The 24,436-nt window shown below is 44.9% G+C and overlaps 2 protein-coding genes across 5 annotated transcripts; both read left to right on the forward strand.

Annotated features, from left to right (window-relative positions):
• The first annotated feature begins 6,248 nt into the window (after positions 1–6,248).
• On the forward strand, positions 6,249–9,409 carry LOC139380939 (E3 SUMO-protein ligase RanBP2-like). The gene is made up of 2 exons (XM_071124108.1): positions 6,249–9,357; positions 9,402–9,409. The coding sequence occupies exons 1-2, from the start codon at positions 6,396–6,398 to the stop codon at positions 9,407–9,409; spliced, it is 2,970 nt and encodes a 989-aa protein (XP_070980209.1). The 5' UTR covers positions 6,249–6,395.
• Positions 9,322–22,051, forward strand: LOC139380749 (E3 SUMO-protein ligase RanBP2-like). 4 transcript variants are annotated; one of them, XM_071123740.1, is made up of 12 exons: positions 9,322–10,635; positions 11,539–11,616; positions 14,305–14,460; positions 14,562–14,648; positions 14,763–14,968; positions 15,091–15,955; positions 16,108–16,218; positions 16,368–16,513; positions 18,535–18,808; positions 18,917–19,059; positions 19,180–19,353; positions 19,573–22,051. In XM_071123740.1, the coding sequence occupies exons 1-12, from the start codon at positions 9,450–9,452 to the stop codon at positions 19,876–19,878; spliced, it is 3,732 nt and encodes a 1,243-aa protein (XP_070979841.1). In that variant the 5' UTR covers positions 9,322–9,449; the 3' UTR covers positions 19,879–22,051. The 4 variants fall into 4 exon arrangements, with proteins under 4 accessions (XP_070979841.1, XP_070979842.1, XP_070979843.1 ...); XM_071123742.1 differs by lacking the exon at positions 11,539–11,616 and having other exon boundaries at positions 10,281–10,635; positions 15,091–15,515; positions 15,680–15,955; XM_071123741.1 differs by lacking the exon at positions 11,539–11,616.
• Positions 22,052–24,436: the final 2,385 nt, after the last annotated feature.

Consider the following 24,436-nt stretch of genomic DNA (forward strand, 5'->3'; position numbering starts at 1 on the left):
AACAACCATAACTATTGCTTTTCTGGTTCACTAAGAAAGCAACACGTATGTGTTTGGTTGTTGAGTCAACGAGCCCATGCCCAATTAAAACAGTTTAAAATGATTTCAGAATATTTAGGCAAATCATTTATCCTGCTTTGTGGTACAAATCTAGTTTCATATCATCCTGATCGTGAATGCATGTGATGATTATTTAAGGTAATACAATTTATCTGGAGTAGAGCCTGTATTCAGTGGGGATTGTTTGAGGCTAACCTAATCAGCTCACCTGGAGTTGCGCTGCCCACATCATTCCAATGGGCGGCGGCGCAAGTTGCTAGAGAGGAGGGATAATTCAAATCAAAATAAATGTTATTTGTCAAATGCGCCGAATACAACAAGTATAAACCTTACCGCGCTTACTTACAAGCCCTTAACCAACAATGCAGTTTCAAGTTAAAAGTTAAGAAAATATGTACTAAATTAACTAAAGTAAAAAGTAATAACACAATAAAATAATAACGCTACATACAGGGGGTACCGGTACAGAGTCAATGTATGGGGGTACAGGTTAGTTGAGGTAATTGAGGTAATGTGTACATGTAGGTAGGGGTAAAGTGACTATAAATAGATAATAAACAGCGAGTAGCAGCAGTGTAAAAACAGGACAAGGTCCAGGTAGCCATTTGACTAATTGTTCAGCAGTCTCAGATCTTGGGTGTAGCAGCTGTTAAGGAGCCTTTTGGATCTATATTTGGTGCTCCGGTACCTCTTGCTGTGCGGTAGCAGAGAGAACAGGTTATGACTTGGGTGGCTGGAGTCTTTGACAATTGTTTAGGCCTTCCCCTGACAACGTCTTGTACAGTGGTTCTGAATGGCAGGAAGCTTGGTCCCAGTGATGTACTGGGCCGTACGCACTACCCTCTGTAGCGCCTTACGGTCGAATACCGAGCAGTTGCCATACAAGGCAGTGATGCAACCGGTCAGGATGCTTTTAATGGTGCAGCTGTAGAACTTTTTGAGGATCTGAGGACCCATGCCAAATCTTTAGTCTCCTGAGGGGGAATAGGCATTGTCATGTGTTTGGACCATGATAGTTTGTTGGTGATGTGGACACCAAGGAACTTGAAGCTCACGACCTGCTCCACTACAGCCCCGTTGATGTGAATGGGGGCTTGTTCAGCCCTCCTTTTACTGTAGTCCACGATCACCACACTGCCAGGTCTCTGACCTCCTCCCTATAGGCTGTCTCATCGTTGTTTATGATCAGGCCTACCACTGTTGTGTCGACAGCGAGCTTAATGATGGTGTTGATGTCATGCTTGGCCACGCAGTCGTACAGGAGGGGACTAACCTTTCCACCACCATTTCTTATGTAACAGTATAGACTTTACGTCCGTCCCTCGCCCCGACCTGGGCGCGAACCAGGGACGCTCTACACATATCGACAGTCACCCTCGAATCATCGTTACCCATCGCTCCACAAAAGCCGCGGACCTTGCAGAGCAAGGGGAACCACTACTTCAAGGTCTCAGAGCAAGCACCACCGCTAACTAGCTAGCCATTTCACATCGGCTACACTTGCATAATTAATTTTGCCGACATAAAAGATCCCACCATGTCGAACGAACAAATTATATGTACAGTGGGGCAAAAAAGTATTTAGTCAGCCACCAATTGGCAACTCAGCATTCTTTGTTCTCCAAACACGACGAGTTGAGTTTTTACCAAAAAGTTATATTTTGGTTTCATCTGACCATATGACATTCTCCCAATCTTCTTCTGGATCATCCAAATGGTCTCTAGCAAACTTCAGACGAGCCTGGACATGTACTGGCTTAAGCAGGGGGACACGTCTGGCACTGCAGGATTTGAGTCCCTGGCGGCGTAGTGTGTTACTGATGGTAGGCTTTGTTACTTTGGTCCCAGCTCTCTGCAGGTCATTCACTAGGTCCCCCCGTGTGGTTCTGGGATTTTTGCTCACCGTTCTTGTGATCATTTTGACCCCACGGGGTGAGATCTTGCGTGGAGCCCCAGATCGAGGGAGATTATCAGTGGTCTTGTATGTCTCCAATTTCCTAATAATTGCTCCCACAGTTGATTTCTTCAAACCAAGCTGCTTACCTATTGCAGATTCAGTCTTCCCGGCCTGGTGCAGGTCTACAATTTTGTTTCTGGTGTCCTTTGACAGCTCTTTGGTCTTGGTCATAGTGGAGTTTGGAGTGTGACTGTTTGAGGTTGTGGACAGGTGTCTTTTATACTGATAACAAGTTCAAACAGGTGCCATTAATACAGGTAACGAGTGGAGGACAGAGGAGCCTCTTGAAGAAGTTACAGGTCTGTGAGAGCCAGAAATCTTGCTTGTTTGTAGTTGACCAAATACTTATTTTCCACCATAATTTGCAAATAAATTCATAAAAAATCCTACAATGTGATTTTCTGGATTTTTTTTCTGATTTTGTCTGTCATAGTTGAAGTGTACCTATGATGAAAATTACAGGCCTCTCTCGTCTTTTTAAGTGGGAGAACTTGTACAATTGGTGGCTGACTAAATACATTTTTGCCCCACTGTAGGTATTAATGAAATTGTACCGAACCTTCCTCTATCTACCAAAACTGTCGTGGTTTTCATTAATACAGTATGACTTTCATAAAAACTGTGGATGGAAAAGTGGCTATGGGCATTCCAAGTCTTTTCGGTGATGGCCTTTTGAAACTTTGTTTAAAATGATTTTAAAAATATACCTAGTACCATGAAAAAATTAGCAAATCTCAAATAAATTGTGCAAAAGTTAGGTCATTTTTACATCTCCAAATTATTAGCAACATCCACCAGTAGCACGCGCTCCAGCAGGTATATTGCACTGGTCACCCCCAAAGCCAACACTTCCTTTGGCTGCCTTTCCTTCCAGTTCTCTGCTGCCAATGACTGGAACGAATTGCAAAATCTCTGAAGCTGGAGACTTATATCTCCCTCTCTAACTTTAAGCATTAGCTGTCTGAGCAGCTGTACCTTTACACAGCCAATATGTAAATAGCCCACCCGACTACCTCATCCCCATATTATTACTTACCCTCTGGCTCTTTTGCACCCCAGTATCTCTAATTGCACATCATCATTTGCACATCTATCACTCCAATATTAATGCTAAATTGTAATTATTTTCACCTCTAGGGCCTATTTTTTGCCTACCTCCCTACTCTTCTACATTTGCACACACTGTACATAGATTTTTCTTTTATTTTGTGTTATTGACTGTACGTTTGTTTGTGTGTAACTCTGTGTTGTTTTTGTCACACTGCTTTACTTTATCTTGGCCAGGTCGCAGTTGTAAATGAGAACTTGTTCTGAACTGGCTTACCTGGTTAAATAAAGGTGAAATAAAAGATGGCCAGTTTCTTTAGATAATTATTTTGTAACTTATCTGCAGAAAAACTTTACTTTGAGCTCAAAAAGCAGTAGTAGTAGGTTCAAATCAGGGAGCCAAAATGAACGTCTCTTTCACGATTTGGTTCCTGACGTTCACGAAAAAGATCTGTTCAATAGCAAAGGACCCATCACTAATTTGCTGTCGTGTTTGAGGTAGAAGCGGTAACATGAATGAACATTCCAGAATCTATACTACTGATGGGTTTGGATTTCTGAGCTTTAACTATTATTAATCATTAGTTCTAATAGAGACATGAGGGGTGCAATAGCCCAGAGTTTACACCAGGAGATGTCTGTAGGAGGGAGTGTTATGGTGGGTGGGAGGGGCTGAATGCAGGGAAAGCAGTCACGTGGCAGTCCTGATAAGGGGAGAGAGCCGTGGATAAGGGGGTCGAGGTCAGGTCACGTTAAGGGAAAAGGAACCGTTTATTGCCCATATCACTTCGTTTCCTGCCTAGCAATAAAGATGTATAGCATCATGTTTAGCGAGAAGGAGGAGATTCCACCTAAAGTGGGGTACATATACCACCACTATTGTAACCATGCCTTTGTCGATTCAGCTGTTCGATCCTTTGGGAAGAATAAACTTGGTTTAAGAATAAACTTGTCTGTCAAGTTTTTACTCTGATAATTAGAACCTAACACTATCAACACTTTTTTCTACCTGCAAATACAGGTATGAAAAATACAAGTTTTGTTTATTTAATCTGTTAGTTAAAGTGTGGATACATTTGATCAGTTTTAACTTTCCATCACTTACGTTTCCTAAGAGAGTCCTGTTTTAACAATCCTAGCCTGGCCTCTGTCCAACACCACACCCCCTACAGACAGAGTACAGCACAAACAACACCCACCGAATCAGGAAACGTTCCCAATCTCCCACACAACAAGCATTTCCAGAGAAACGAAACTGATCTGTGATACTTTGCTGCTCAGCCTGTTGATGTGTTTACTATAATGGCAGATGCAATGGACTTGATGAATTGTTCAATTTGCCTGGATCTACTGAAAGATCCGGTGGCTATTCCCTGTGGACACAACTACTGTATGGGCTGTATTGAGGACTGCTGGAATCAGGGTGATCTTAACGGTGTCTACAGCTGCCCAAACTGCAGAAAGACCTTTACCCCGAGGCCTGTTCTGAACAAAAATACTCTACTGATTGAATTGGTGGAGAAACTGAAGAATACAGGACTACATGCTGCTTTAGCTGCTCACTGTTTTGCTGAACCTGGAGATGTGGAGTGTGATTTCTGCATTGGGAGAAAACTCAAATCTGTGAAATTCTGTCTGGTGTGTCTGGCCTCTTACTGCGAGACTCATCTACAGCCTCATTATGAAGTAGCTCCATTAAAGAAGCACAAGCTGGTCAAAGCATCCACACAACTCCACGAGATGATCTGCTCTCATCATGACAAACTGCTGGAGGTTTACTGCCGTACAGATCAGCAGTGTATCTGTTATCTTTGTACAGTGGATGAACATAAAGGCCATGATACAGTGTCAGCTGCAGCAGAAAGAAATGAAAAACAGGTAAGGACATGAGCTTTGTATTTCACTCTCATGTCTATTACCACAGTTGATTACTAAGGAAGTGTTCTAAGGGCTCAAACAGGAAAAAGCCTGATGCACCATAAAATATCCTGTGCCTCTTATTAAGTCTTATTGTCTTATGAAGTCTACTCTACATTCTAAATCTATTCTACATTTGAATTATACTTTTCTTATTTTTATTACCTCACGGTTTTGATTTACGTTGGGTTTTTAAAATATTAAAATCTATCAACATTTGATATTGTACATAGCACAATACTTTCTTTGATTTGGTGTTTTTGTGATGTATTTATTTATTTATTTCTGTTCAGAAACAGTTGGATGAGAAACAGCAGATATTAAAGCAGAGAATCCAGAAGACGGAGATGGGGGTGTTGGGGGCGAGACAGTCTATACAGTTTGTCAAGGTAATTCTTGAAGAGGTCCTTTGGCTGATGGCCTTCTCAAAAAATGACTTTTTTTTGTCTAAGAAACTGTAATCCTACTGAGCCCCACTGTGGGGAACGAGCTGACTAGGGTCCTGATGAGAGCTGAGTGAGCGGAATGGTTGAAGTGGGCCCTGTCCTCTCTGTGTGTCCTAACAGAGCTCTGCACAGGCAGCAGTGGAGGACAGTGAGAGGATCTTTCCTGAGCTTATCCGCTCCATTGAGAGAAGGAGCTCTAAGGTGAAGCAGCTGATCAAAGCCAAGGAGATGGCTGAAGTGAGTCGAACTGAAGGACACCTGAAGCAACTGGAGGAGGAGGTGGTTGAGCTAAGGAGGAAAGACGCTGAGCTGGAGCAGCTCTCACACACAGAGGATCACATCCATTTCCTCAAGGTGACATCACTCATTCTGTTAACAGAGGAAACAGCCTCTCTAGACTTCTGTGGTATGCCCCAAAAAATCTCTTTTCTATGGTTACATTACTTTACCTTGTTTTCTGATCTCTCATAGAGTTTCCAGTCTTTCTCTGTCCCGCCGGGAATTGAGGGCTTACCCAGCACTTTTAACCCTCATGTCTCCATTGAGGATGTCAAGAAGTCCCTCTCTGAACTACAAGACCGAATGGAGAATGTATTCAATGAGGAAATGGTAAAGATATCTAGAAAAGGTAAAGCTTATGTCTCATGCATACAGAACAATGAAGACTATATTTTAGTGATATATATATGCTCTGTTATATGCTCTGTTCAATTAAAAGTCCAATATGCAATATTTATTGATATATATACACATGTATTACCTCAGCATAACCCACAAGATACACAAACAAGTGTTTATAGTTAAAAATGATGTTTAAATCTATCCTTTGATCTTGTCCTTGCATCATTTCAGTTACTTATTTGAAAGAGGTTACATTTCTCCAGCCCCACCCCAATGCTTTAAAACAAACCATGTGGCTGGCTGCTGTTTGGCTAGGGAAAAAATAATAACAATTGTGCCTTTTAAAAATGTATTTATCTAACTTTTTTCCTTTTGAAGTTGGATATGCCTTTCATTTAGCCAGTAGCCCAATGAGGAAAATCCTCTTCTGCTTTGGAGAATGCACCTCTGGCTTCAGCTTCCAACCAGTTATCAGTCCCTCCAAGTCCCTGGCCAAGCTGAACCGGATCAGGGTGTCTGTGGACGAGGACCAGGACGTGACTCAAGACAAACAGGCTACTAAAACCAAAGTCTTTACTGGTGGGTCAGCTTCAGTGGGAGGATTTACTTTTAGATTTGGGGCCGACTCTCAGCCCACCACCAACCCTCCCATCCCTGAGTCTGGCTACTTCATCAAGCCCTTCGTCGTACCTGTCCAACCAGCTAAGAGCATTGGGCGAAAGCCTGTGGACTTTGGGAAGATGTCTTTTGGCCAGCCAATCCCTGCTGAGCCTCCTAAAGTGCTTAGCTTTGGTGCTGGAATAGTCGCCCAGTCCACTCCATCATCCGCTGCCTTTAAATTCAACTCCAACTTTAAATCCAATGACGGGGACTTCACCTTCAAGTCCAAAAACAATGAGACCCTGTTGAAGCTTCTGATGTCAGACATTCCCACCAAATCAGAGGACCCCTCAGAGGGGAAGCCCCAATATCCTCCTAGCCTGGGAGGGATACTTACCTTTGGCACTAAAAGCGCTCTTGGGTTCTCCTTTAATGACTCAATCCAGATCCAGGACAAACCAAACCTGTTTGGAAAATTTGACCAGCCATTTAGTTTCACTGATGTAACCACGCCGGTATTTGGGCTGGCAAACACAGCAGAGGAGGAGAAGGGAGCCGAGAGCAATAACGACAGCACTCATGTGGAGGAGGACAAGGATGGGCCTCACTTTGAGCCTATTGTGCCCCTCCCTGACAAAGTAGACGTGAAGACTGGAGAGGAGGAAGAGAAGGAGATGTTCTGTAATAGGGCCAAGCTGTTCAGATTCGATGCGGAGACAAAAGAGTGGAAAGAGAGAGGTATCGGCTTAGTCAAAATCCTAAAGCACAATACATCAGGGAAAGTGCGTCTACTGATGAGGAGGGAGAAGGTTCTAAAGGTCTGTGCTAACCACTACATCACGCCAGATATGCTCCTGAAACCAAATGCTGGATCTGACAAGTCCTGGGTCTGGAATGCCGTTAATTATGCGGATGAGGAACCAAGGCCTGAGCAACTGGCCATCCGGTTCAAAACGGAAGACGAGGCATTGCTCTTCAAGACAAAGTTTGAAGAGGCTCAGAAGATCGTTCCCAAATCTCCAGAAAAGCAGCAAGATCAGTCATGTAGGGAAAAAAAATATCCTAAACACTCTGCCCCAGAGGCGACAAACTTTGGTGCCCAGTTTGCAAAGAAGTACGGGGAGTGGGACTGCAATGTGTGCTGTGTAAGAAATGCAGCTAAAGTTATGCAGTGTGTTGCCTGCCAGACTGCCAACCCTAATGCCCCATCAAAGCTGGACAGCGCACCGGCTACTGACATCAAAGGCTTTACTAGTGGGGCAGCTTCAGTGGGAGGATTTACTTTTGGATTTGGAGCTGACTCGTCAAAAGACACCAGCAGCGCAGGATCTATTGGAAAAGGATTTGGGTCTTTTGGAGCTCAGATACCCTCCTCCTTTACGTTTGGAACCAGTGGCACCACTTATATACCTGCTGCTGGTTTTGGTGCCCAGTTTGGAAAGAGGCAAGAAACCACAAAAGTATCAGCAGAATCAAAGCCCTCAACCATGCCATTTGGCTCTGGATTTGGTGTGCAGTTCGGCATAAATCCAGGGCAGTGGGACTGCGATACATGCACTTTAAGAAATGAGGCATTTGCAAACAGATGTCTCTCTTGTCAAACTCCTAACCCTTCAGGAAAACCTGCTGCTGGTGCCCCAGCTTTGGCAACCTTCTCAATTGGGTCTGGATTTGGTGCACAGTTTGGCAAAAAAACAGGGCAGTGGGAGTGTGAAACGTGTCTTGTTAGAAATGAGGAGTCTGCTAGCAGTTGTGTTTCTTGTCAAACTCCAAACTCTGTAGCCAAAACAGATGTAGATGGAGCAGCAGAATCAAAGCCCTCAACCATGCCATTTGGTGCCCCGGCTTTGGCAACCCTCTCAACTGGGTCTGAATTTGGTGTCCAATTCAGCAAAAAGCTAGGGCAATGGGACTGTGATACATGCATTGTAAGAAATGAGGCTTCTTCAAGCAGTTGTGTTTCTTGTCAAACTCCTAACCCTTCAGCAAAATCAACAGTAGAGGTAGCACCAACAACAGAGCCAACAGTGTCAGACTTTGGTGCTGCTTTTTCAAGGAAGGATGGACAATGGGACTGTGACACCTGTCTAGTGAGGAATGATGCATCTGCCTCTAAGTGTGTTTCCTGCCAGACACCCAACCCCAATGCTAGCAGCTCCTCTCTTAGGGCCATGTTTGCCAGGCAGGAGGGACAGTGGGACTGTGACACATGTCTAGTCAGAAACAACGACTCTGCTAGTCAATGTGTCTCCTGTCAGATGCCCAATCCCAATTTTAAGAGCATAGCCACAGCCGCCACTTCCAGCTCATCCTTCAGCTTTAACTTCGGGAGTCGGACTGCCTCTACTCAACCCACAGGCACTGGGTTTAAAGCGAACTTCAAGGGTGACAGCTCTTTGCAGTTTGGCACAGGCAAAGTTGATAAAAGTTCCCCTGCATCCTTCAAGTTTGAGACCCCTCCTCAGGCTGAAAGCAGTACCCCCAGTGCTGCAGGATTCTCTTTCACCATGCCCATCCCAGCAGGTGGCTTTAAGTTTGGCACTCAGGAAACTGCAAAGGAAACCCTACCAGCTGAAACTCAGACCCCTGCTTCAGGGTCTGCGTCAATGTTCCTGAAGAATATCGCAGAGCAGCACAGAGAGAAGGAACTCGCTGCCAAGTTTAAAACCCCTGAGCTGGCTGAAGAGTTCAAGCTGAAGTTTGAGGAGTGTCAGAGGCTCCTGTTAGACATCCCACTGCAGACTCCTCACAAGCTTGTTGACACAGGCAGAACTGCACATCTCATCCAGAAGGCAGAGGAGATGAAGTCCGGCCTGAAAGATCTTAAATCTTTCCTGACCGATGACAAAACCAAGATCAAGGAGGACGACAGCCATGCTAACATCACGACAGCCAGTAACACCTCTGGTCTGAATATCAAGCCCCACGCAGAGAACACTGGCCCTACCTTAGAATGGGACAACTATGACCTGAGAGAGGAGGCTCTGGACGACAGTGCTGACACCTCTGTCTACGCCTTACCCCTGGAAAGCAGCCCAATCAGGAAGAACCTCTTCTGCTTTGGAGAATCCACAGAGGGCTTCAACTTCAGCTTCCAGCCTGTCGTCAGTCCCGCCAAGTCGCTGGCCAAGATGAACCAGAGCGGGGTGTCTGCGGACGAGGAGCAGGACATTAGCCAGGAGGAGGAGCGGGACGGCCTGTACTTTGAGCCTGTGGTTCCCCTGCCAGATCTGGTGGAGATCTCCACTGGAGAGGAGAATGAAAACGTGTGTTTCAGCCACAGGGCAAAGCTGTATCGCTATGACAAAGACCTGAACCAGTGGAAGGAGAGAGGCATCGGAGACCTCAAGATACTGCAGAACTGCGATACCAAACGAGTCAGACTCATCATGAGGAGAGACCAAGTCCTGAAAATCTGCGCCAACCATTGGGTCACATCTTCTATGAAGTTGGAGCCCATGAAGGGTGCTGAGAAGGCATGGGTCTGGAGCGCTATTGACTTTGCCGAGGTAACTAAGGGAAATGTTGAGCAGTTAGCTGTGAGATTCAAACTGAAGGATGTGGCTAACTCCTTCAGAGATATATTTGACCAGGCTAAAACTGCCCAAGAGAATGAGATTCTGGTCACTCCAATCGCCTCCAGTAAGACCTTTACTCAGGAGGAAGCAATAGCGACGGGGACAACCGTGTGTGGACAAGCTGCTGTGGCCATCCTGGAGGAGACCACCACAGAACGGACGGAGCTGTATCATGAGACTTTACACACCCCTGACTGTAAGTCCTCCACCGGTACTCCACATAGCCCTCTCAACCTCTCCAGGATGGTGATGTCCCCACCCAAGTTCCTCTTTGGAACAGACTCTCTCCAAAAGTTTTTCGGCAGCAGCCCACCGTCATCCAAGGAGGATAGTTCTCCAGAGAGCTCCAAGGTTAAAGACAGCAGTCGGACCTCCCAGCCTTTAACTGCATTCAAAATCTCAGAAAAGGGTAAGCCTTTTGTTTTCATTTCTTGATCGTTTTTGTTGATATTGTGGTTCAGAGTAAACCGCTTGTTTTTGAATGTTGACGCCCATTATGGAGTTTTCACATAATTTGACCCCATTGTGTTGTGATTCCATTCATGTCCCATTGGTTTATCGCATTGCTCCTCCGCATTGCTCCTCCGCATTGCTCCTCCCAGCAGCCTTGTGTTCATAGGACAGAACATAACCGTCACTCCCATTAGCCTAACTCCACTCTTCCTCACATTTGCTATTTTGATATAGGTTGTTTGATATGATAGCTGATGTAATGGATTATAATCCATTACATTTAGTATATTATACAGAATAATGCAGTCACAAGTTTTATTGCAGGCTTTGTCTTCATGAAGGCAGAAATGGGGACAGGACATAGTTAGAGGACTCTAGATTAGGCCTTGGCAATTCCATTCCTCGGGGGCCAGATTGGTGTCACACTTTTGTCCTCTAACTATGCCCTGTCCCCACCATTCTTAGAGTAGTCAACTGGGTGGGAAGGATCACATGATTTCATCCGAGTCATCTGCCAGTAAATTATACTTTTGAGCAAACACTAGCAGTGTGCACCCTTTCAGTTTGTTTGCCAACTAGGAGGAGAAGGAGGAGGTAATAATAATGGAGATTGCCTCAATGGCGCTGCCCGTGAGCTTACAGACACCATAATGGAACTTATATAAAGATATCTCTAGCATTCTCTATGGGACAGGACCGAAATATAGAAAGATTGATATAGGCCTAATCCGTTACGTTTATTTAATGCAATGACGTTCAGCAACTTGAAGCTAACCAAAGATGCATTCATACATTTTCATTTCTTAATCCAACCACCCCCAATTCTAGTTTGTCTCACATGCCAACCATTATTTTGTAGGATTGGACTTTAGGCTTTTCAAAGATAACCCAAAGACTTTTTGGACCAGCACCTCATCCACCCAATTTGAGCCCCCAGGTACTCTGTCACCACACTATGTGTGTTCTGTGACACGTCACCTACACAGCTGGCACCTGTCTGGCCTTGCCTGGTAGCCGGTCTTAACCAGCACGCAACGAGTGGAACATGCAGTGCATTCGGAAAGTTTTCAGAGACAGTAGATTTTTTCCCACATTTTGTTACATTGGTCTTATTCTAAAAATGATTTTAAAAAAAATAACGGTCCTCATCAATCTACACACAATACCCTACAATGACAAAGCAAGGTTTTTAGACATTTTTGCAAATTTATAAAAAATAAACGGAAATATTACATTTTATAAAAGTATTCAGACCCTTTACTCAGTACTTTGTTGAAGCACCTTTGGCAGTGATTACAGCCTAGAGTCCTCTTGGGTATGATGATACAAGCTTGGCACACCTGTATTTGGGGAGTTTCTCCCATTCTTCTTTGCAGATCCTCTCAAGTTCTGTCAGGTTGGATTGGGAGCGTCGCTGTACAGCTATTTTCAGGTCTCTCCAGAGATATTAGATTGGGTTCAAGTCCGGTCTCTGGCTGGGCCACGCAAGGACATTCAGAGACTTGTCCTGAAGCCACTCCTATGTTGTCTTGACTGTGTGCTTAGCGTTTGTCCTGTTGGAAGGTGAACCTTCGCCCCAGTCCTGAGTGCTCGGGAGCAGGTTTCATCAAGGATCTTTTTGTACTTTGCTCTGTTCATCTTTCTTTTGATCCTGACTAGTCTCCCAGTCCCTGCTGCTGAAAAACATCCCCACAGTATGAGGCTGCCACCACCATGCTTCATCGTAGGGATAGTGCCAGATTTCCTCCAGATGTGACCCTTAGCATTCAGGTCAAAGAGTTCAATATTGGTTTCACCAGAGAATCTTGTTTCTCATGGTGTGAGAGTCCTTCAGACCCCTTTTGGCAAACTCCAAGCTGGCTGTCATGTGCATTTTACTGAGGAGTGGCTTCCGTCTGGCCACTCTACAATAAAAGCCTGATTGGTGGAGTGCTGCAGATATGGTTGTCTTTCTGGAAGGTTCTCCCATCTCCAGGTTCTCCCATTTCTGGAGCTCTGTCATCAGAGCTCTTGGTCATCACCATCTTGGTCACACCCTGACCAAGGCCCTTCTCCGCCAATTGCTCAGTTTGGCCTGGGGGCCAGCTCTAGGAAGAGTATTGGTGGTTCTAAACTATTTCATTTAAGATTGATGGAGGCCACTGTGTTCTAGAGGACCTTCAATGCTGCAGAAATGTTTTGGTACCCTTCCTCAGATCTGTGCCTCGACACAATCCTGTTTCAGAGTTCTAAGGACAATTCCTTCGAACTCATAGCTTGGTTTTTGCTCTGATATGCACTGTCAAGTGTTGAACCTTATATAGACAGGTGTGTGTCATTCCAAATCACGTCTAATCAATTAAATATGCAAAACATTATTGTCCTCCCGAGTGGCTCAGCGGTCTAAGGCACTGCATCACAGTGCTTTATGTGTCACTACAGATCCGGATTCGATCCCGGGCTGAGTCGCAGCCGGATGAGGTGATGCACAATTGGCCCAGCGTCAACCGGGTTAGGGGAGTGTTTGGCCAGCCGGGATGTCCCTGTCCCATCGCGCTCTAGTGACTGCTGCGGCTTGGCAGGGTTGTGTTTTGGAGGATGCAACCTTCTCCTCTCCCAAGTCTGTACTGGAGTTGCAGCGATGGGACAAGACTGTAAACATCAATTGGATATCAAAATTGGGGAGGAATTTTGTTTTATTTTTTATTTTTTACTGTTACTGTTTTCTAAGCTGTTTTCGCTTTGTTTTTATGGGATACTGTGTGATTTTTTTATTTAATCCATTTTAGAATAAGGCTGTAACTTAACAAAATGTGGAAAAGGGGAAGGGGTCTGAATACTTCCTGAATGCACTGTACAAACCTATAGTACAACAACCTAATGAGCTGCATACCCATGTGTGATACTCAACAGTAACTCTTACTCTAGTGAAATATAGATTTCTACAGATGAAAGTTAGGATAGCTGTTTAGCTATTGGAGGGGTGAAATGAATAAGTTCCTGGGAGCAGCCAGTTTTGACGGTGATTCAGAGTACTTCTCCCTCTGTTTAAAAGGAGACACGGGGAGATTCCAGCCATGCTTGCTGACAGAAATGTGCTGTCACACACACATTTGTAGTCCAGGATGTGTAGCAACAGTGTAAAATCAAATCCCACTCTGGTTCGGTTTGTTCCAGAGATTTACAAAATGTCCCAGTGAAAGAGCCAGAGTTGAAACTCCGGTAGCATGTTCTGTATGTCACAAGCAAAACTTGTTCTACCACTGGACAGTAATCTTTGAATTGGTTTTAGAGCAGCAGGAAGAAATGGTATAACTGCTATCCTCTATGGTTGGCCTCATGTACACTATAGATCCATGGTTCTAATGTTTATGATGCTTTTGAGATGACTTACTCAGTAGTAATAGCATTGTCAGAGATATAGGAGACTTCTCGCTCGGTGTGGTGAAATGCACGGTGTCAATTCTTTTAGATGCATGTGTTTTGATGAGGAACTAACCCTAGACATGCACCTATCTGCTTAGTGAAATGGTTTTGTGACTTTCTAGTTAATAAAATGTTAGCCTGCCTTTTAGAATCAAATTACAGTTTCAGTAGGAAGGGGGCCTCCTGACTGAGTTGTCTCACCATTTGTGTTGTGTTATAGCACCCTCCCATGCGGAGGCCGACAGTGAGGTGGAAGTGGTGTATGTGAGGCAGCCAACAGTTGAGCAGGCTTTTCTGGCTAGGGAACTCCTGCTGCCTCTCACCTCCTTCTGCTACCAGAACGAACCAGGATATACCAGCGACGACCGGACTGATGGTGAGAAACACTCTCAAACTTTTTTTTACCTGCATGAGCAACCGTTTGGTAATTGTAGTTGACAGTGTTGCTAACGTTAGTTTGTGCTGTGGATATTGCAGATGAGGACTTTGAGACAGCAGTTAAAGCCCTGAATGGAAAACTGTACCGGGATCCTCCTGAGAGAGAGGCTGCAAGTGCAGGTTCTGGTAAGTTTCATGGCCAAAGCAGCTATAGAGATGGGTATGAATAGGACAGGTTGGAGTGAAATTTCTCCTCAAAAGTTACTTCACGAATAACCTGCCCCACTCGTCTCCTCTCAGCAGGCCAGGCCGAGGCAGGTGTTGAAGGTCTGGACCCAGAGGTTGAGGTTTTATGGGAGAAGAGGCCAACTCCAGAGGAGGAACAGAAAGCCAGGAACCTGCAGCTGCCTTCAACCTTCTTCTGTGGTGTAGGCAGCGACAGCGAGGCAGAGAAGGACAAGCCAGAGGACTTTGAGACAGAGTTCCGCAAAGCACAGGAGGCTCTGGTGAGATTATATGATATGCATTTGTTTGCACAAAGGTAAACAACTTATGTGGCATTGGGTTATAAGAAATTGAAAGTGGTTCTCTCAAGCAAATGTTAACTGTTTTAGTTATTGTGTTTCAGGATGCTGAGAGAAGCTCAGACCCTGTTTCATCTGAGGATGTGTCCTCCAGCACCTGCGATACAGTGCCAGAACAACAGGTCCCAGACCAGTACCCCAGCAGCCAGGAACAGGCTTCAGATCAGTCTGGGGCAGAAGTCCAGTCCACTACAGCAGAAGAACAGGTCTCAGATCAGTCCTTAACCATACAGGAGGCTGAAATCCCAACCACAGGTAGCCAGGAACAAGCCACAGAACAGTTGGTTACCATCCAGGAGGCAGAAGTCCAGTCTTCTACAGCAGAGGAACATGTCCCAGATCAGTCCTTAACCATACAGGAGGCTGAAATCCCAACCCCAGGTAGCCAGGAACAAGCCACAGAACAGTCGGTTACCATCCAGGATGCTGACATCCAGTCCTCTACAGCAGAAGAACAGGTCTCAGTTCAGTCATTAACCATTCAGGAGGCAGAGGTCCAGTCCTCTACAAAGGAGCAGCAGACTCCAGATCAGTCAGACTCCACTTCAACACCATCGCAGACTGCCGTCTCCCTCAGCAGGGAGCAGGCTACCACTCCAAACCCTTCAGAAAAACCTGCTGCTAGTGCCCCAGCTTTGGTAACCCCCTCATTTGGTTTTGGATTTGGTGCACAGTTTGGCAAAAAGCCAGGGCAGTGGGAGTGTGACATGTGTCTTGTTAGAAATGAGGAGTCTGCAAGCAGTTGTGTTTCTTGTCAAACTCTAAACCCTGCTGCCAGCAGCGGGGAACAGGCTCCAGATCAGTCAGACTCTACTCCTGCAGCTACCAGCAGCAGCCCTATAGACCTGTCTGCCAAGAAGACCTCTGAGCCTGACTCCAATACTACATTTACTACAACCACTACTCAGGGTATGAAACATTTATCACTGCAAAGCCTTTTGAATTCTACCCTCACTTAACTCTAGGCAATGCCTTCTATGTCCTCCCAGCAACACAATCCCACTTCTGACACCAATGCAGCAAACTGAGCTGTCTTCTCTTCCTTACTTTCTCTTTTACAGATGCTCCTAACTCATTTGGCTCATTGGGCTTCAGTGCTCTAGGAGGGGAAGGATTCTCCTTTGCTGATCTGGCACAGAACACTGGGGGGGAATTTGCCTTTGGAAAACAAGGTTGGTACTTCTAAGTTTTCTGAATACGATTGACTGAAGAAAATTCAATATGATGTGTGTTCTTAAGATTTCTATTCGTCACCATGACAACTGAGCTTTGTTTCAGTGAAAACAAACATTTCATTTAACTTTTTATCTTTCATTGTTAGATTCCAACTTCTCGTGTGCGAACGCCGGGGCTACGTTGTTTGGAGCTGCAGACCCAGCCAAAGCTGACGGAGGGGAGGATGAGTGTGATGAAGGGGACACTAATAATGTGGGCATTGACTTTGAACCCATAGTCTCTCTACCAGAGGTACTTATCAATGCACTGCTACTCATCTATTTCCACTTCCCCTTACTGGGAATGTCATGTTATGAAGTAAAGTAAGTAGCCTAGGTGTGTGCGAGCCAGAACGGCTCATAGGAGCAGACCGGTTTCTGTAGTGAGGCAGCTTGTACCCCAATCTCGCTCTTTAAAGGAAAAATCCAAATAAAACCACTCATTTTTAATTTTAAATCAAATCATATCAAAGTTTATTTGTCACGTCCACTGAATTCAACAGGTGTAGTAGACCTTACAGTGAAATGCTTAATTACAGGCTCTAACCAACAGAGCAAAAAAGGATATTAGGTGAACAATAGGTAGGTAAAGAAATAAAACAACAGTAAAAAGACAGGCTATATACAGTAGCGAGGCTATAAAAGTAGCAAGGCTGCATACAGACACCGGTTAGTCAGGCTGATTGAGGTGGTATGTACATATGGTTAAAGTGACTATGCATATATGATGAACAGAGAGTAGCAGTAGCGTAAAAGAGGGATTGGCGGGTGGTGAGTCTGACACAATGCAGATAGCCCGGTTAGCCAATGTGCGGGAGCACTGGTTGGTTGGCCCAATTGAGGTAGTATGTACATGAATGTATAGTTAAAGTGACTATGCATTTTTGATAAACAGAGAGTAGCAGCAGCGTAAAAAAGAGGGGTTGGGGGGGCACACAATGCAAATAGTCTGGGTAGCCATTTGATTACCTGTTCAGGAGTCTTATGGCTTGGGGGTAAAAACTGTTGAGAAGCCTTTTGGACCTAGACTTGGCCCTCCGATACCACTTGCCATGCAAACTAAAAAAGGTAAAGAGAACAGTCTATGACTGGGGTGGCTGGGGTTTTTGACAATGTTTAGTGCCTTCCTCTGACACCGTCTGGTGTAGAGGTCCTGGATGGCAGACAGCTTAGACCCAGTGATGTGCTGGGCCGTACCCACTACCCTCTGTAGTGTTTTGTGGTCAGAGGCCGAGCAATTGCCGTACCAGGCAGTGATACGGCTCTCGATGTTGCAGCTGTAGAACCTTTTGAGGATCTCAGGACCCATGCAAAATCTTTTTAGTTTCCTGAGGGGGGTTTGGCTTTGTCGTGCCCTCTTCACAACTGTCTTGGTGTGTTTGGACCATACGTGGACACCACGTAACTTGAATCTCTCAACCTGTTCCATTACAGCCCGGTCGATGAGAATGGGGGCGTGCGTGGTCCTCCTTTTTCTGTAGTCCACAATCATCTCCTAAGTCTTGGTTACATTGAGGGATAGGTTGTTATTCTGGCACCACACGGCCAGGTCTCTGACCTCCCTATAGGCTGTTTTGTTGTTGTCGGTGATCAGGCCTACAACTGTTGTGTCGTCTGCAAGGGTTAAATAACAGGGTTAAATAACATTATGTGAGAAAAAAAACTTATTTTTTTTAAACAATCATTTTGGTGACATAATAAGGTTTGTAGCAACATAGAAAATTGTTATGGACATTTGACATCTGACACAGAGGCTGGATTAACAAGAAGTTAAGCTTTATTTTGATGTATTACTCTTGTGATTTTATGAAAGTTAAATATAATTCTGTAGTTTGAATTTCGCGCTCTGCAATTTCACCGGATGAATTTCCAGTGTAGGGAGTGCGACTTTATCACAGTGCTACTTCATACCGGAGGCAATTCTGCCTGTTCGAACCACAATAACTCTGATACACATGAAAACATGAAATTACCCAGGGAATTGATAGAACATCACTCATAGATGCACAAAAACAATATAACATTCAAAATGGGTGAACCTTTCCTTTAATGCTGAGTTCCAAGCAGAGACTCTACGTCATCGTTATAACTGACTAAATGTGTTCTAGGTGGAGGCTTAGTCTAGAGCTGGCATTACTCCACATTCTATCTATAGGACAGAGAATCTTGGATGTTCTACTCAATACATTTCTATATGAGTTCTGTAATCTTACACCCTCCTGATTAATGAGCCCTTGGTCTCATCATTAACTTGCATGTAACTGTGTTGTCCAGGTGGAGACTAAGTCAGGGGAGGAGGATGAGGAGATCCTGTTTAAGGAGCGTACCAAGCTGTACCGCTGGGAGAGAGACCTGGGCCACTGGAAGGAGAGGGGTGTGGGAGACATCAAGATCCTCTTCCACCCCGATAAGAGGTTCTACCGGGTGCTGATGAGGAGGGAGCAGGTGCTGAAGGTCTGTGCCAATCACACCATCTGTCAGAGCATGGAGCTCAAACCCATGAACACCTCTAACCAAGCCCTAGTCTGGACAGCTACTGACTTTTCAGGTAGGTCTATACGTAGCTCGGCAACACACACACAAAGCTACATAAATATATTGATTCGTATATAATTTGAATTGATAAATATTTTTTATCAACAACAAAAAAATCCAGAGGGTGAGGGTAAGGTGGAACAGTTGGCAGCCAAGTTTAAGACCGCGGAGCTGGCCGAGAGTTTCAGGAAGATCTTCTGTGAGTGTCAGAGTCGAATGAGCCAATCAGAGGCCTCATCCCTCTCCAGAGGCGGCAATCCCCAGGTCAGTGTTTCCCCTGTTTGCTAATGTATAGGTGGGCCGCCTAGCCTACTATTTTTGTCCCCTCCACCTACAATAATGTTTAATAATTGTACTAAAGAGTCCACTAAACCCTGCCCCCAGGTGTACCTTTCTATCTCCGCTGACGACGAGCCCCTGGGAACGGTCACCATAGAACTGTTCTATCACATCGTCCCCAAGACAGCTGAGAACTTCAGAACGCTGTGTACAGGACAGAAAGGCTTCGGGCTGCGCAACACTGTCTTCCACAGGGTCGTACCCGACTTCATGTGTCAGGTGAGAAGCGGGGAGTTGTGGGGTTAGACTCAAACCAGAGTGGGGTTAGCCTCAAACCAGACAACAATCAGAGCCAAAGTGCTTTCATAACCTTCAATACCATGTTTCCCAAAACATAGGTCACAGTTAGTGCCTCTTGGAACACAAAACATTTTGTAAACCTCTGCAAGAATGTATAACTCTGCTTGGTCCGGTCTCTGTATTGTCCTCTTTCCTCAGGGTGGAGACATCACCAACCAGGATGGGACAGGAGGGAAATCCATCTACGGGCACAAGTTTGAGGATGAGAATTTTGACGTGCGCCACACAGGCCCGGGGCTGCTGTCCATGGCCAACCACGGCCGAGACACCAACAACTCCCAGTTCTTCATCACTTTGAAGAAGGCTGAGCACTTGGACTTCAAACACGTGGCCTTTGGCTTCGTCAGAGAGGGCATGGATGTGGTTCGCAGCATGGGAAAGCTGGGCACCAAGACTGGCCAACCCAGCAAGAAGATTGTCATCACCGAATGTGGACAACTGTAGAGCTTCGTTCTGTTCACTGACTGTTGACATCTCAACTGTAGGGCTGAGATCTGGTCACTGACTGGACGTCTATCGGCCTTCGCTCTGGCCATGGACTGGACAGTGATAGGCTTTCAAACTGTGGAGTGGACAACTATAGTAGGAAAATCTCAAATGAGACCCTATACCTCATGTAATGTGAAACATGTTTTTTTTATTTTATTTACCAGAGCCCATGTGGAGTGCACTAAGGGTTCTGGTAGTGTACTACAGGGGAAATAGGGTGTCATTTGAGACAGAGATGGTCTACTTTTCATAAGTGTTAACCCACCCTGAAGGTAGCATGTGACTGTGTGAATCCCCAGTCTGTATTTTTGTGTATAATGCACATTCACTTTTCATGTGTTCCAATAAGAGTTGAAAACGCTGGTTCCTTCATAAGCTCCCTAACTTGATTGTTTTGCATAATTAAGCCTTAATTGAGATTAACAAGAAACCTTGTTTAAAAACCAACCTCTGTTAATTTTGAACGATGTTCCTCTCTCCTGCTCCCTGTGAATACTTTTAGGTGTGGTGGTGTGTTTTTGTGTATACATTGATTTCATAATGTACAAATCATTGAGACGAACCTTGTTCATCTTAAACTCCGAAAGTAGGAATATGAAGAACTATAACCTGCTGTGTGACACTTTGGGAGAGGGATGACATAATATCTTATGGTTGTGGAAGAACCTTCTATGGTATTCTGTTGACAAATATCACTTGGAGTTGAAACAATTCTTATGGTCAATATATAAATGATGCTGGAGAATGTCTTTAGAAATAAAGTTGCTTTATACTGATAATTATGAGGATGCCCTGTATGATTTCAAACATACACTACATGACTAAAAGTATGTGGACACCTGCTCGCTGAATATCTCATTCCAAAATCATAGTCATTAATATAGAGTTGGTCCCCCCTTTGCTGCTATAACAGACTCCACTCTTCTGGGAATGCTTTCCACTAGATGTTGGATCATTGCTACTGGGAATTGCATCCGTTCAGCCACAAGAGCATTCGTGAGGTCGGACACTGATATTGGGCGATTATCCCTGGCTTGCAGTCGACGTTCCAATTCATCCCAAAGGTGTTCGATAGGGTTGAGGTCAGGGCTCTGTGCAGGCCAATCAAGTACTTCCACACCTATCTCGGCAAACCATTTCTGTATGGACCTCGTTTTGTGCACAGGTGCATTGTCATACTGAAACGGGAAAGGGCCTTCCCAAACTGTTGGCACAATGTTGGAAGCACAGAATTATCTATAATGCCATTGTATGCTGTAGTGTTAAATGTACCCTTCACTAGAACTAAGGGGCCTAGCCCCAGTGATGTACTAGGCCGTACGCACTACCCTCTGTAGTGCCTTACTGTCGGATGCTGAGCAGATGCCATACAAGGCGGTGATGCAACTGGTCAGGATGCTCTCGATGGTGCAGCTATAGAACTTTTTGAAGATCTGGGGACCAATGCCAAATCTTTTCAGTCTTCTGAGGGGAATAGGCCTTGTCGTGTCCTCTTCACTACTGTGTTGGTGATGTAGACACCAAGGAACTTGAAGCACTCAACCCGATCCACTAAAGCCCTGTCGATGTGAATGGGGGCGTGTTCAGCCCTCCTTTTCCTGTAGCCCACAATCACCACACTGCCAGGTCTCTGACCTCCTCCCTATAGGCTATGTCATTGTTGTTGGTGATCAGGCCTACCACCGTTGTGTTGTCAGCAGATTTAATGATGGTGTTGGAGTCGTACTTGGCCACGCAGTCGTGGGTGAATAGGCAGTACAAGAGGGTACTAAGCACACACCCCTGAGGGGCCTCCGTGTTGAGTATCCGCATGTCTGATGTGCTGTTGCCTACCCTTACCACCTGGGGGTGGCTCGTCAGGAAGTCCAGGATCCAGTTGCAGAGGGTGATGAGCTTTGTGGGCACGATGGTGTTGAATGCTGAGCTGTAGTCAATGAACAACAGTCTCACATTTGTTTGTTCTAGTAGCTAGGTTTCAATCCAATTTGCGACAGCTTTTCATATGACTATTCTGAAAGAGGCCTACGCATAAAGAAAATATGCAAATATTCCCACCAGTAGTGTGTTTCCACCAAACAGACACTTTTTGCCTAAGTTTTCATGTGCCTATTAAATATCTACAGTTCAATATGTTTCCATTGCATTTTGTCAAATGGCACTCAAGCATCGATCATCATGTCATCAGAATAAGACCCTCAATATTTATTGGAAAGGAGCATCGAAATCATAGTGCATTTTCACTACCCTGGGAAGTTCATCATAATTTATTTAATCTTTAGCCTAATAAACTGTATGGTTTCCCATGTTGTATTGGGAAGACCTCACACCATATCATTGTGTGACTACAAGTTTACCTTCGACGTAACGGTTATGAAATAAATATTTGTGCATAAAGGCATTTCCACTGCCTCCTCTCGCCTAGTTCATTTTCCGACACAAAAAGATCCCACCATGTGAAGCTAACAAATTATCTGTAACAGTGGAGGCTCTAAAAATTGTAAAACATTTAAAAAGTTATCCTTTTTAGATAAAACTATATAAAATATACACGTCACCAAATAATTGATTAAAACACACTGTTTTGCAATGAATGTCTACAGTAGCCTCAACAGCACTCTGTAGGGTAGCACCATGGTGTAGCAGGAGGGCAGCTAGCTTCTGTCCTCCTCTTGGTACATTGACTTCAATACAAAACCTAGGAGGCTCTTGGTTCTCACCCCCTTCCATAGACTTACAAAGTAATTATGGCAATTTCCAGAGGATGTTCTCTAACCTATCTGAGCTCTTGCAGCATGAACTGACATGGTGTCACCCAATCAAAGGATCAGAGAATTAATCCAGTACTGAAAGCATAAGCTACTGATAGCTAGCACTGCATGCATATCATGTGGTGAGTAGTTGACTCAAAGAGAGAGATAGACAATTGGTGAACAGTTTTCAACTAATGAATTTAATTCAAAAATGTTGGAGAAGCCAGAGATGATTGCACCGACAGATGGCCACCTCACTTCAGGTCCTTACAAAACTATGCAGTTATTTGTTTTTTTATGTACTATTTCATACATTGTTAGCCCAGAAAATGTCAAGTGTTATTACATTCAGCCGGGAAGAACTATTGGATATAAAAGCAATGTCAATTTACCATCATTACGACCAGGAATACATCTTTCCCGAAGCGGATCCTTTGTTCGGTCCTCCACCCTGGACATGCGATCTTATCCCAGAGGCCGACCCAAAACAACACTGTCACCGCAGGAGAGGCGGATGGAGCGGCCTACTAGTCAGACCCAGAAGGCGAACACAGCATCCACCGCTCCCGAGCATATTACTTGCCAATGTCCAATCTCTAGATAACAAGGTGGACGAAATTAGGGCACGAGTTGCCTTCCAGAGAGACATCAGAGATTGTAATGTTCTCTGTTTCACGGAAACATGGCAGAGTCGGTACAGCCACCTGGTTTCTTCACGCATCGCGCCGACAGAAACAAACATCTCTCTGGTAAGATGAAGGGCCTTAACGACTCATGGTGTAATCACAACAACATACAGGAACTCAAGTCCTTTTGTTCACCTGGCCTAGAATTCCTTACAATCAAATGCCAACCGCATTATCTTCCAAGAGAATTCTCTTTGATTATAGTCACAGCCGTGTATACCAATCAATCACATGGACTGGGATATGTTCCGGATAGCCTCAGACAACAACATTGATGTATACGCTGACTTGGTGAGCGACTTTATTAGCAAGTGCATCGGTGACGTCGTACCCGCTGTGACTATTAAAACCTTCCCTAACCAGAAACCGTGGATTAATGGCAGCATTTGCGCAAAACTGAAAGCGCGAACCACCGCTTTTAATCATGGCAAGGCGACCTAAAACATGACCGAATACAAAAGGTGCAGCTATTCCCTCCACAAGGCAATAAAACAAGCAAAGGGTCCGTATAGAGACAAAGTAGAGTCGCAATTCAACGGCTCAAACACGAGACGTATGTGGCAGAGTCTACAGTCAATCACGGATTACAAAAAAGAAAACCAGCCCCCTCGTAGACATAGACATCTTGCTCTCAAACAAACAAACAAATTAAACAACTTCTTTACTCGCTTTGAGGACACTACAGTGCCACTGACACGGCCCGCTACCAAAGCCTGTGGGCACTCCTTCTCCGTGGCCAACGCGAGTAAAACATTTAAACGTGTTAACCCTCGCAAGGCTGCCGGCCCAGACGGCATCCCTAGCCGCATCCTCAGAGCATGCAGACCAGCTGGCTGGTGTGGTTACGGACATATTCAACCAATCCCTATCCCAGTCTGTTGTCGCCACATGCTTCAAGATGGCCACCATCGTTCCTGTTCACAAGAAAGCTAAGGTAACTGAACTAAATGACTATCGCCCCATTGCACTCACTTCTGTCATCATGAAGTGCTTTGAGAGACTAGTCAAGGATCATATCACCTCCACCCTACCTGATACCCTAGACCCTCTCCAATTTGCTTACCGCACCAATAGGTC

The sequence above is a fragment of the Oncorhynchus clarkii genome, chromosome 22 (genome assembly GCF_045791955.1).
Source record: "Oncorhynchus clarkii lewisi isolate Uvic-CL-2024 chromosome 22, UVic_Ocla_1.0, whole genome shotgun sequence".
In the NCBI taxonomy this organism is placed as follows: Eukaryota; Metazoa; Chordata; class Actinopteri; order Salmoniformes; family Salmonidae; genus Oncorhynchus; species Oncorhynchus clarkii.